General features: G+C 35.0%; 2 protein-coding genes across 3 annotated transcripts in view; one reads left to right on the top strand and one right to left on the bottom strand.

Annotated features, from left to right (window-relative positions):
* Positions 1-902: 902 nt before the first annotated feature.
* LOC149804474 (uncharacterized) lies at positions 903-1695 on the bottom strand. Its single transcript, XM_089932979.1, has 3 exons — positions 1528-1695; positions 1092-1415; positions 903-995 (listed from the first exon to the last, which is right to left on the bottom strand). Exons 1-3 carry the CDS (start codon positions 1693-1695, stop codon positions 903-905), a joined length of 585 nt encoding a protein of 194 aa, XP_089789105.1.
* A 457-nt stretch (positions 1696-2152) lies between these two features.
* Positions 2153-12616, top strand: part of LOC149804473 (endoplasmic reticulum lectin 1-like) — a 54957-nt gene continuing 44493 nt past the window's right edge. For both annotated transcript variants that reach the window (XM_089940688.1, XM_089940687.1), the window contains exons 1-4: positions 2153-2327; positions 5944-6039; positions 7810-7890; positions 11479-11556. In XM_089940688.1, coding sequence (XP_089796814.1) covers positions 2208-2327; positions 5944-6039; positions 7810-7890; positions 11479-11556 — 375 coding nt within the window. In that variant the 5' untranslated portion in view covers positions 2153-2207. The remainder of the gene's footprint in view (positions 2328-5943; positions 6040-7809; positions 7891-11478; positions 11557-12616) is intronic.

The raw sequence follows: 12616 nt of genomic DNA, 5'->3' as shown, positions 1-12616 counted from the left end.
GTTGTAACCATGGATAGATCATTAGTTGGGGTTTTAGTTCTACAGCGTAAACAATATAGATTCATGTATTTATATAATATGGATATAATTGATTTCTCAGCGACTCGAAAACGAGAACCTGTCAAACACCATCCTGCGTTACCGAACTCGATTAGGATGATAATAATAGGACCATCTGGAAGTGGAAAGACACATTTGTTACTTAATCTTATAATGAGATGGCTAAAATGGGATAAGTTGTATTTGGTAGCCCCGTCTATAGATGATCAACGATGTTATGATGTGCTTAAAGATTTTAATGAAAACGCAAGATTATTGGACAAAGATAACGATGTTATCGAGTTTATAACCGATATTGATGAAGCACCATCAGTAGATTCCATAGACGGATTTATTAATAATTTGGTTGTATACGATGATGTGATGCTGGACAAACAGTCAAATCCTGCTAGAATATTTTCTCGAGGTAGACATAAAAACACTGATGTGATTTATGTTACTCAGCGATACATACAAATACCAAAAGGGATCAGAGACAATTGCAATATTTTAGTTGTGTTTAATGGAGTTGATAAAATATTCATCAAACTTGGTGTGGCGGTGACATGGATATAAATAAATTTAGAAACTTTTTTTCACGAGCACAGGCTAGTCCGCATGGATTTATAACAATAAATTTACATGATCCCAGAACAAGATATCGAATCGGACTTGATAAAATATTTGGATAAATTAATAGCAGCAGGAAGGGCGCGACCTCATATATGTAAACAAGTACATACATGACCTTATTTTTTTTCGTATGATGTTTTGTTTTAAGCAAATTATATTTCAACCAAGTGGCTGTTCGCCCTTCCTGCTGCTACTCTGGTGAAGGGGATGAGAAATCTACATAAATCTCCTCAAGTGTTAGATCCTGTCTGTTGGAGGTATGGTGCTGTTGGGATGTCAACTAGCTGGTGTACAATCCGGTACATCATAACAGCTTTAACTTGCTGGCTTCTAGGCCGATAAATCAGCCCTTCACCCGTGATGATATTGATTTTCGTCCATCAGTATCAACACAGATTTGTGGGGTTGATTTATCGGACTAGCTGGCGTCGAGCTTGAATTTCTTCCCATCCCAAATGTTGGAGCATGGTGGAGACACTGCTGGTTAGTCGATAGTCACCAGTAGTAAACTGTGCTGCCCTTCGTTGTACTGCTATAGGTTTGGCAATGTTTGTTTTGGTCGATGGGTCCCAATTGGTCGACGCATACTCCAACTGTGGGCGTACTAAGGATTTATAGCACACAGCCGTTACTTGTTTGGGGCATGTGGACAGATTTCTACGAAGGAATGCTATGGTGTTGTTTGCCTTCTTTGTAACAGAGTCAAATGTGGCTGTTCCATGACAAGGTACTATCAATGATGACTCCCAAATACTTGTCCTTGGATGTCATCGTTAGTTTTTGACCATGGATATGGCTGGGACGATCTGTCAATTGTTAATGATTCGGATGACCTCACATTTGTCAGGATTGAGCTCCATTTTCCCATCTTTGTAGGCGGTCTAGATCAGCTTGTAACCGTACTGCATCCTGGTTCGAGTCAATTGCTCTGTACAGCAAGCTGTCGTCGGCAAAAAGGCCGACTTGGGAATCGACTCCCAACGGCAAATTATTGATGTAGATCAAGAAAGGCAGAGGAACCATGACCGTTCCTTGGGGGTATGCCTGAAGTGACGGGGGCTGATGAAGATGACTGGCCTTCTACCACAACCTGTTGACCCATACCTTAGTTAAAGCTGGAAAGGCTACTAGATATGTTTTTTCGTTGTTATGACAATTATGGTGAAGACCAGTGAACTAGGGTGATTATCAAAGGTCAAGTGGTTTAAAATCCCGTCAGTGGTAGGGCAAGAGTAGTAAAATTTTGAACACCAGTGGTCCATGGCCACCTGACTTTTTTTCCATAAAAATGTGTACGCCTGTGGCCTGGGTTTTTCTTTAAAATTTATAGAATACGAAGAGTGTGATCCTGAGATAAATTTTAAAGAATAATTTTAAAAAGTAGCAAATTTGTCGAATTTCGGATTCGAGAAGTTGTTTTTACTTGGACGGTACCCACGGTTGGTTTACGAATTACCATCGTATTTGCTGCAGAATGACAAATATGGCAGCTTCCATACAAAATAAACACGTCAGCCTGATATGAACACCTATAGATGAACATGTTTCTTACTTTACTTATAGGACTTTTCCTCCCAGTGACTGGAGATTTCAACCCTTTCTCTGACAGCGATCTATTTGCTATTAAATGGTTGGGACCATTGAATCTTGAAAAGGTTAGCTTTACACCTAAATATCATTCGTCTGTTATTGTACTGCCAGTTTTAGTTCTAATTGTAAGACCTCGACGCTGATATTATTTTTGGTGACGACAAGCACTAAAACAAAAGCAGCATGTGATATGTCTTACATTGTAGGACTACTGCCAGTTTAGGTTAAATTATATGCAAGTAGTTGCTATTTGAGAGAATAAGTTGCTAGTCAGGTTTATTATATAAAAGTTTTTGTTGACATTGGTTGTGGTTGCTAATTTGGGAAATTTATTGCTCAATGATTAGCAGATCTGAATTAAGTTATCCCAGCAGTAATGAGTTAAATAATCGACACGAGAACAATAAAAATAGGTTAACAACACAGGGGTAGGGTGAGTTGAGGGTGGACTGGTGGAGGCAACTCTTATTGAGCATTGTCGGAAATAGTTTAGCAACCATATTTACTGTGCAAAATGAAATGACAACCACCCATTATAAAAAGGATCACATGATTTTCAGGGACCGAGTTACTGTGTCGAGTAAGTGTGAAATCATTGGAGGACATACAATTTTATCAGTGGCCTAGTGGTTAGAGCATCCACCTTGGATGTGGGAGGTCATGGATTTGAACCCCAGTCAAGTCATACCAAAGACTTATAAAAATGGACTTACAGCTGCATTGCTAGGCACTCAGCATTAAGAGCTTAGTGTTATGACTGGTCAGCATGGCATCAGGATGACGTGACTGGGTGTGACATGATGCTATATGTCTGCGGCATGATGCCCCAGTGTATGACATCATTGTAAACTGCCACACTGCAAAGATCATAGTGATATGACTGAAAAACTGTTAAGGCTATATTTGTTAAAAATCCAAATCACATATACACACACTGATGCACCCCATTTTCACTGATGCCATTTTTAAATTTGATCAACCATGCCAATCTATGGAATAGCTAATGACCGACTTGGGTAAACAGGTATGAAGCCAAGTATGACTAATTAATAGTTAATCCTTCTGATGTGATGAGACTAAAGAATTGATGTTCTATAGAATGTGTATGTAAGTACTTACAATTGTTTGGCAAATAAACAATGTCCTATGTTGTTTTAATGGTGTTTAAAATAATGTCAGCGTGAAAATAGTCAAAGCTTTCTAAAATAATAATTCTGAGTTGGACATTACTGTCGAATTATTGATATGCAGTAAAAAAAATAAAAATAACTGCTACTTCAGTATGTAAGATGTATACTAGGGCACTGCAGTATCAGTAAACACTTTTTAAGAGTGTGCAGACAACTTGTTGTTTATCAGTACATGATAGGCTATACATAGCAGCTGGTATAACTGGTGGAGACAGAACCTGGGAACACCCCAGTAAGAACTACTAACCACGGGAAGCTACTGACAAGCTTTCCCACATACCCACAGAGGCTGAGCCTGAGACTCGAACCTGTAAGGACAGAGGTCAGATGGCAGTGATAAGTAACTGCAAGTGCTTTAGAAAACTTTGCCACCCGGAGCCCAATGCAGAAAAGTACCGCGACTCATACAAATGAGTCATCAAAATCTGACACTAATGATAATGAAAGGCAAAATTAGACAAAAGTGAAGGCACAGGTGAAGACAACAAAGAAAACTTGAACTCAGATGTATATTTAATGCTGACTCCATCTCAGCTACAGTTCACGACACAGCAGTACTTTCTGAATCTGAGAACGTAGGGATCATGGTTCAAAAAGTGGAATCAGATGGTACATTAAGAGCATTTTGTGAGTGTTATAAGACCGCCTGAAAGCCAAATCTTTTCACTTGAAATGTTAATATCAACTTGCATATATCAGTCGTCATCCATCATAAAGTTATCCGTGATCATTTAATTTTTGATGAGGGCTGTTGTGCTATGCAGAAAAGCAAGACAATTCTGTATGATGTTTAGAAAACTATTGAAATTGGTGCGAAAATGATTATAGTTTCGCTCTAAAATAATCTTATGTGGATGAGAATTGAATCCAGATATTTAATAAAATAATGATCATGTATTTTTATCATTTCCATTCTCTACTTTTGACATTTCTATAGTTTTGCTAATGAAGGACTTTATAGACTTTCTGCCAGAACTCTCAGAAATATGTTGATGACTCGTGAGTTCCATGAGTGAAGAATTGTGGACCCTTATCTTTAAACTCTGCCCAGGATCCTGATCATTAATTGCATCCATCTACGAACTTAGCATTCTTGCAATGGTCATGATACATTCAAGGCTAAACAAAATTTTCAGATCTATACTTTGGGTCTTAAAATAAATTACTTGCTCTGACTTCATTTCCACTTGACCCAAAGTTTCAGTTACCATTTTTTTTCACTTGCACTCAGTGATTCATGTTGTTTCTTTGGGCATTTACTAAGACATGGAAGTGGGATGAAGTTGTGAGTGGGGTGAGGCAGTAGACAATTTAAGTAAATGTGAAATAGATCTAGTAGGGATTAATACTGTTTTGCAGTCTTTGATGTTAATCCATGTCATCCTTTGTCAAAGGCATTAGCCCAGTAAGTGCGGGCTTAAAGTTTAGCAATAGTTACATTGATATATGTATACAAAATGTTTTGAGTGTGCATACACTGATGCACAGTTACAGCACCCAATGGGAACTTAAAAATGAACAGAATTTTGGGGGCTTCACAACTCCAAATTATTACACAGTTCCATGACCCTAGTCCACCACATCACTCCTTGTTAACTTATAATATATGCCATTTTATTTACCAAATATAGACATGTACATAATGTTTAAAAAAATGTTTAAAAAATTCCACTTGAAACTTGGATTACATTCAGTGCAATGTAAAATTTTGCCTTACTAAAAGCTTGCCATAGATTTAACTATGAAAAGAATCATCTGTCAGCAATCAACCCACAGCATACAAATGCCTCTAGTAATACTGGTATATCTCAAAAGGAAATGACTACTTTGTTTATCTACTATCAGTTTGTCTTTGTGTCTTATCAAGGTGGTGTTTGATCTCTGCTTGCCTGATACATGTATCTTCACTCTGATTCTCTTTTATTCTTTTAATAATCCTTTCTTGCTGCTTCTTCCTGGAAGATAACTTTCCTATCCATCCAGTCTGACTTGTCCTTGTTGACCTCTTTATCTAGTACTCTCTTTTCTTTTCTTCACTAGATCTATTATAATCCTAACTTGCTTTCACTTCTCTAACAGTTCATTGGTCCATCCTGACATGTACTCAGTCAGTGTTTGTCTTTCCATAGCCCACCACCACTTTAGGTACTTTATTTACTGTTTCATTAAACTTCTCCCGCTTAACATTTCTATTATTTTCATATTTAGGGTTTCAAAATGATTGGTTAATTTCAATTAGAATTACTGATGCACTGTTGGTTGATTTTTTAAGATGATCTGCATATTTTCGTGTTCTTGGTGGCTTGTTTTTACTTCGGCAGGGTTGATCTTTATTTTGACAATAACTGAAGATCAGCCTAACCAAGTTTTGATAACAGGACCAAGACGTGAATTGGCATCATTACAAATGACATTAATTACTCAACAATTGATATGCTAAACTGTGAGGCTTCTCATTGCAGTGCATCTTAACATCTTTTTTTCTCTTCAGAATTATGATGGAAGAGAGGAGAGTGTATTCATTCAAACAGCTTCTGATGAGAAATACAAGTGTATGTTACCTATGTCTAAAGTGGAAGAGGAAGCAGTAAGTTGTCATGAAATTATTCTCGAAATATGCATCAAAATTTGTGTTGAATCCTGTGATAATGTTTTCATGCATTATATGCATTTATATTTAGCAGTGATATAGTAACATGACACATATTTTATCAAATAATATTAAAACAGTAATGAACCCTGTTACAAAATATAAATTTATAATAAAGATACATATTTGATCGGTGTTGCACATAGATCATGGCTACATGGGCTTTCCCCAGTTTTATGTTCCCCAAATTTGGATCCTGTGCACTGTGCTCTTTTAAAAGAAAAATGAAAAAATATGTCTACTTTTCATTAGTCATTGTTTACCCATGCCTTATTTGGAGCTAGCAATGTCCAAAGTTACAAAAGGTGATAAAACTGAGATGATAGTGAATACCTATATTAAAATAATTTATCTCACATTGAAAGCTTTCAAAATTTGTGATAGCTGGCTGAGTTGCCAAGTAAAATTTTGACTGCTATTAGTGTAACATACTTTCCCAGTTAAAGTCACCCCTACTTTAAAGAAGATTTAATTTATTTTGAGGCTGATGACAAATTTTGTATGCAAACACAAAAACTGTCATGTAATTAATGATTTGTTAGTTTGGTAAGAAAAGCAATTTAGAAAACATCGTTATTTATTCTAATAAATGCCGGTACATAATGAGTGTACACTAAAGTTAAATAAGGGAGCATGATCCAGGGCAGAAATCTCCACAGTGCAAATCATTTCCAGTTGACCAGATAAAGTTTTCATGAGTTGATTGAGCACATGATAAGATTTTTATTACAGTAATGTAAGTGTCCAAGGAAAATACGATAAGATTCTGTTGATCACAAAGTTATGGTGGCATAACCTGTTGAAGATGCAGATAAGAATATCTCATTTTATAGCACTATTAGTGCATTATATAATATTATTTTTATTTGTCCCACTAAAATGGTGTGTCCCCCAGATTGGGAGATAGGAGGACACAGTGTCCCCTGCCCATAGGTCCTATGTGCAACACTGTACATTGTTTTTTTTTGGTTGTTCTTCTTGTTTAGTAATGAGTCCTTTGATATTAAAATGTAACATCTGTGATTCTTCATATTAGTGATTTGTTTATTTCTCTAATTTAATTGAGTTTCTTGGATTAGTTACTGTTCATTTTCCTTTTTACATACTGAAATTTGTTGCTGTTTAAGTACAGACTGTGTTATATCAGACACAGAGATATGTTTCACTTATTTGCCACTTTTGAAGCTAAATGTTCATTCTGCCATTCATTTTTGCTTGTCACCTTTTCTTCAGTCTGAATTATATCAGTTTTGGACAGATATTTTGGAAAAACAAGTAATTTTTGTCAGGCAATAAAAAGAATCTGAAATTTATCTGATTTCAATTGAAGTATGTGAAACTCTTTGAATGATTCAATCTGTTGTAAGCATTTATCAAAGCCATGTGACTTATTTCATAAATTCATTCAAAATAAGAACTAGTTATAGTTTTTATATTATCTTTACCAGATTATTTGCAGTCACATTAGACAAACCACTTATTTTTGTCCAATAATAAAACCATATATTTTATTAATTAATAAAACCACATATTTTGTCTAATAATAAAACTAACATTTCTCCCAGTAATAAAACCTCATGTTTTGCCTAATATTAAAACCACATATTCAGTAAGATAATATTTTATTTATCAGTTTTAGTTATATTTTTAATATGTTAACATTTTATATGGTTAAGGAATAGATAATTCTCAAATCTTCATTTTCAGAAAAAGAAGGCAAATTATGTTGGTCCATCCCCAGACGAATTGATGAAAACATTGTTTTTACAGAGTGTCTGCTCATATAGGGTAATGATTCTATTTAAAAAAAATTTTATCTTGATTTCATTCAGCTATTTTGTATTGACTTGAAGGTGTTCATGAACGATAATGAACTTTTGTATTTATATATTCAACCCAGTAATTGACAAAGGCCAATAAAACTGACAAATGCGAATTTAATTATACTGAAATTTTCATCTTCACATATGCAATGACCATTAATCATGATAAAGCTCACTTTCCAGTTTTACACAGTTTTTGTAAATATTTACTGTGAACACATTTGTCTGATAATAAGCCCACTTCATATATTTTAACAAATTTGTTATGCTGGTGCCAGGTCTTATCATGGGAGAAATATAGTACATTTATTTATTGCTTAAGGTCTTTGATTTATTTTGTTTATACAGTGCAAGTGTATGGAGGCTGTGATAAGGGACAAATCTAATATTACTTGAATAAATTCAACAAAAACTTGCAATAAGAACATCAGTTCCTAAAAATTAATTTACAAAATGATATTCACAATGTAGCAGGTGTAGAATGGGACAAACCACCAGCTATTGTATTTCTTAATTGACTTTATGTACCCTATATGTAACACAGCATGGAGTCAGATCTGCCATCACCTGTGCTGGCATATCTAGAGTTTGTTTTATTTATTCTGTGCATGATTTCAACCAAACAACATAGACTCATATGAATGATTTCAACCAATCAACATATACTCATATGAATGATTTCAACCAAACAACATAGACTCATGAATGAATTAAGTCAAACAACATAGACTCATATGAATGAATTAAACCAAACAACATAGACTTATATTAATGATTTCAACCAAACAACATATACTCATATGAATGATTTCAACCAAACAACATAGACTCATATGAATGATTTCAAACAAACGATCACAGACTCATATGAATGAATTCAGCCAAACAACATAGACTCGTATGAATGATTTCAACCAAACAACATATATTCATATGAATGATTTCAACCAAACAACATAGACCCTTATGAATGATTTCAACCAAACAATGTAGACTCATATGAATGATTTCAAAGCCAAACAACATAGACTTGTATGAACAATTTCGACCAAACAACATAGACTCATGAATGATTTTAACCAAACAGTGTAGGCTTGTATGAACAATTTCAACCAAACAACATCCTCATATGAATGATTTCAACCAAACAACATCGACTCATATGAACAATTTCAACCAAACAACATTGATTCACATGACTGATTTCAGCCAGATAACATTGACTCATATGAATGAATTCAGCCAAACAACATTGACTGCTATGAATAAATGCAACCAAACAACATTGACTCATATGAACGATTTCAACCAGACAACATTGACTCATATGAATGATTTCAAACAAACATCATTGAGTCATGAATGAATTCAACCAAACAACATCGACTCATATGAACGATTTCAACCAAACAACATTAATTCACATGACTGATTTCAGCCAGATAACATTGACTCATATGAATGAATTCAGCCAAACAACATTGACTCCTATGAATGAATGCAACCAAACAACATTGACTCATATGAACGATTTCAACCAGACAACATTGACTCATATGAATGATTTCAAACAAACATCATTGAGTCATGAATGAATTCAACCAAACAACATTGACTCATATGAATGATTTCAACCAAACAACATTGATTCATATGAATGATTTCAACCAAACATCATCTCATATGAATGATTTCAACCAAATAACATAGATTCATATGAATGATTTGAATCAAACAAGATACTCATTTGAATGATTTCAACCAAGCAAGATATACTCCCCTTCCATCAGTTGTATCAGCATATCTAGTCTTTGTTGTTTGTTTGCTCCATGATTTCAAACCAAACAGCATATACCTAGTGCCATCCCCTGTCCCAGCTGATCTTGAATGTTGTTTATTGTACATGATGAACTCAGCTCTGCCATAATCTGTACTGGCATGTTAGAGTCTCCTCCCATGTCATCATATCTAGAGTCTGTTTTTTTAATTCTATCCATGATTTCACCCAAACAGCATAGACTCAGATCTGCCATAATCTGTACTTGCATGTTAGAGTCTCCTCCCATGTCATCATATCTAGAGTCTGTTTTGTTTATTCTATCTGTGATTTCAACCAAACAGCATAGACTCAGATCTGCATCACCTGTGCCAGAATATGTGGAGTCTGTGTTGTTTATTTTACAGCATAGACTCAAATCTGCCATTAATTGCATCAGCATATCTCTTTTTTGTTGTTCATTGTTTCCATGCTTTCAAGCAAAAGGTATAGACTCTGATCTGTCATTACCTGTACATACCTATGTTGAATGTGTGTTGTATATGCTATAGTGTTTTCCACAGGCCTTGTTAGGATGGCATTGTGCAATGCTATTTTATTACTATGGCTAGCCATTTTTTTGTATGCTTTGTCATTTGTTGTTCTTTTTCACATCCCACTGGCTTTTTTCATATAACTTTAGTTTATTTTGACTGCAAGCCAACCTATTTTGTATCTTTGTAGCAAAAATCAGTCACTTATCTGATGATATCATTCTTATGTTTGTCAGTGGCAGACATCTTTCTTGGCTTCAGCTGCTTGTGGCAATATGTCTACTCACTGAATTATATTTGACATGATATAATTAAAGGGATTATCTTTCCAAATTAAATTGCCCTTTTCATGTCTCACTAAAGTCTATTGTCTGATCTGTTGGCATACTTTGCAAGCCAGAGTCTCTAGTCTGACCTGTTGGCATGCTTTGCAAGCCAGTCTCTAGTCTGATCTGTAGGCATACTTTGCCTGTCAGAGTCTCTGATCTGAGGCATTCTTAATTGGCTGTGCATTTCATATGAGTAATCATGACCCTTAAGTCCACAGAATTCCAAATAATTGGTACCTCACAAAAAAATAGTGAATTCAGTTTTAAAAAGTGGAGGTGGGTAAACACTTCCAGAACATTCTTTGATGTAAAATTCGTGCTATAATATTTAGCAATCCTAATCATGCTTTTTTATGGCTTTAATTTCATATGCTGAATAGGCAGGAAATCTAGATTGCCACTTGTCACTTTTCTTTAAATGAAGGGCTGTTTTCCTATGTAGAGTATTTATGCATGATTTTACTATCTATGTACTATACCAGGTGACCGTTATCATAACTAACACAATGTATTTGTCTGGTATTCTTTGCATGACTTCATCAAATTGATATGCCACAAACTAGCTTTTTTCAGTCTAATTAATGATAGTAAAGTTATTGCTCCATGATTTTATTTCTTTTTCAAACTTTCTGTCCTTGTAATGCATTATCTGTACCTGAAGGGTGTGGTTTTGTTGATAATGCATTTTTATTGATAAAGAACGTGAGAAAAATAATAAAATTTGTGGAATGGGGACATCCTACCCTTGGTGTCATTATTAATAAATTTATGGGCAAGAACTTTGCCAAGCTTGTGTCTACCCACAAATTATGCCCCTTGAGTGCAATACTCGTTGTTCAAATGAATACATACAATAAATTGTATTATTTCATCTTCCTTTGCATTTATGGTGCAACATATTTGTTTTCTTGCAGATTGAAAGTTACTGGACATATGAACTATGCCATGGGAGGCACATAAGACAGTACCATGAACAGAAAGAGCTCATTTTGGTGTGTAAAACTCATTGTTATTAGTGTAGGGTAGGCATTGAACTTCTAATAAGAGAATTAGATGCAAACTGTATTTTAATGTCAGTAATACATACACTTTTGCACTGCTTTGCTTTTCAGAATAGAAATTACTCTTGCCCGCATATATAGAAAGTTATAGAAATTGAGAACTGGCAAAAAACAGACCCAGTCTGTCCCCTGATGTCATTGGCCCATGTGCAGTAGCTGTCCTCATTAACAGTATGACATCTTTGTCTGTTTGAATTCAGTCACACTGTATACATATATTGCTTTCTTTTGTCATACGGTTGTCCATATAGTTGGAGTGTTTAGACCTTAAGTCCATTGTATATTTATTCCTAGTTGTCATGTAAGGTTTCAGGCATTATATTATTGTTGATATTATTGTTGCATTGTATATTCATAGCTGTCATTTGGACTATGAGAGTCTATTGCTTGCCATATGGTCTAAAAATCATTCTCAGTGTAACGTCATTGGTTTAGGTTTACCACCTGGAATTAAGAATAGTCAACAGTATTTTGATAGATTTCAGTGAGAACTTAAAACATCAGTACTATTCCTTTTTCATACAAATAAAGTGAATCCATAATTGTATAGTGAAGACAGAATCCACCTGAGCAAAAAGGGAACAGCCGAGTTACTTCGTAACATGAACAAATATTCCAGGATCTTCAAGATAAGTTATTGAAGACTAATGCCAATACTGTGGTGAGACAGGCCACATTACTGATGTGTGTCATCATGGGAAGCCTGTCTCTTGCAATGCATGTGGAACACATGGGCATAAACAAAAACTCTGATCGTTGAAGACAGTGCCACCTGATTAGGTATGTGGCAAAAAGGAGAATGCCACCTCATGTTTGTGTACAACAAACAAAAATAAAGTGAGCTTAAATAACAATAACAAAATCCCTTATGCAGACAAATATTATTACTCTCAGGTCAGTGTGAAGCATGTATTAATTTCAAATGTGTATGTACTTTTGCAACAAGATTAATTTGTAATAGTAAGACTCAAATGCAATCTAATGTCAGCCT

Source organism: Sinohyriopsis cumingii, chromosome 2 (assembly GCF_028554795.1).
Source record: "Sinohyriopsis cumingii isolate HCF-2022 chromosome 2, ASM2855479v2, whole genome shotgun sequence".
NCBI lineage: Eukaryota > Metazoa > Mollusca > Bivalvia > Unionida > Unionidae > Sinohyriopsis > Sinohyriopsis cumingii.
This window is presented reverse-complemented; position numbering and strand designations above follow the sequence as displayed.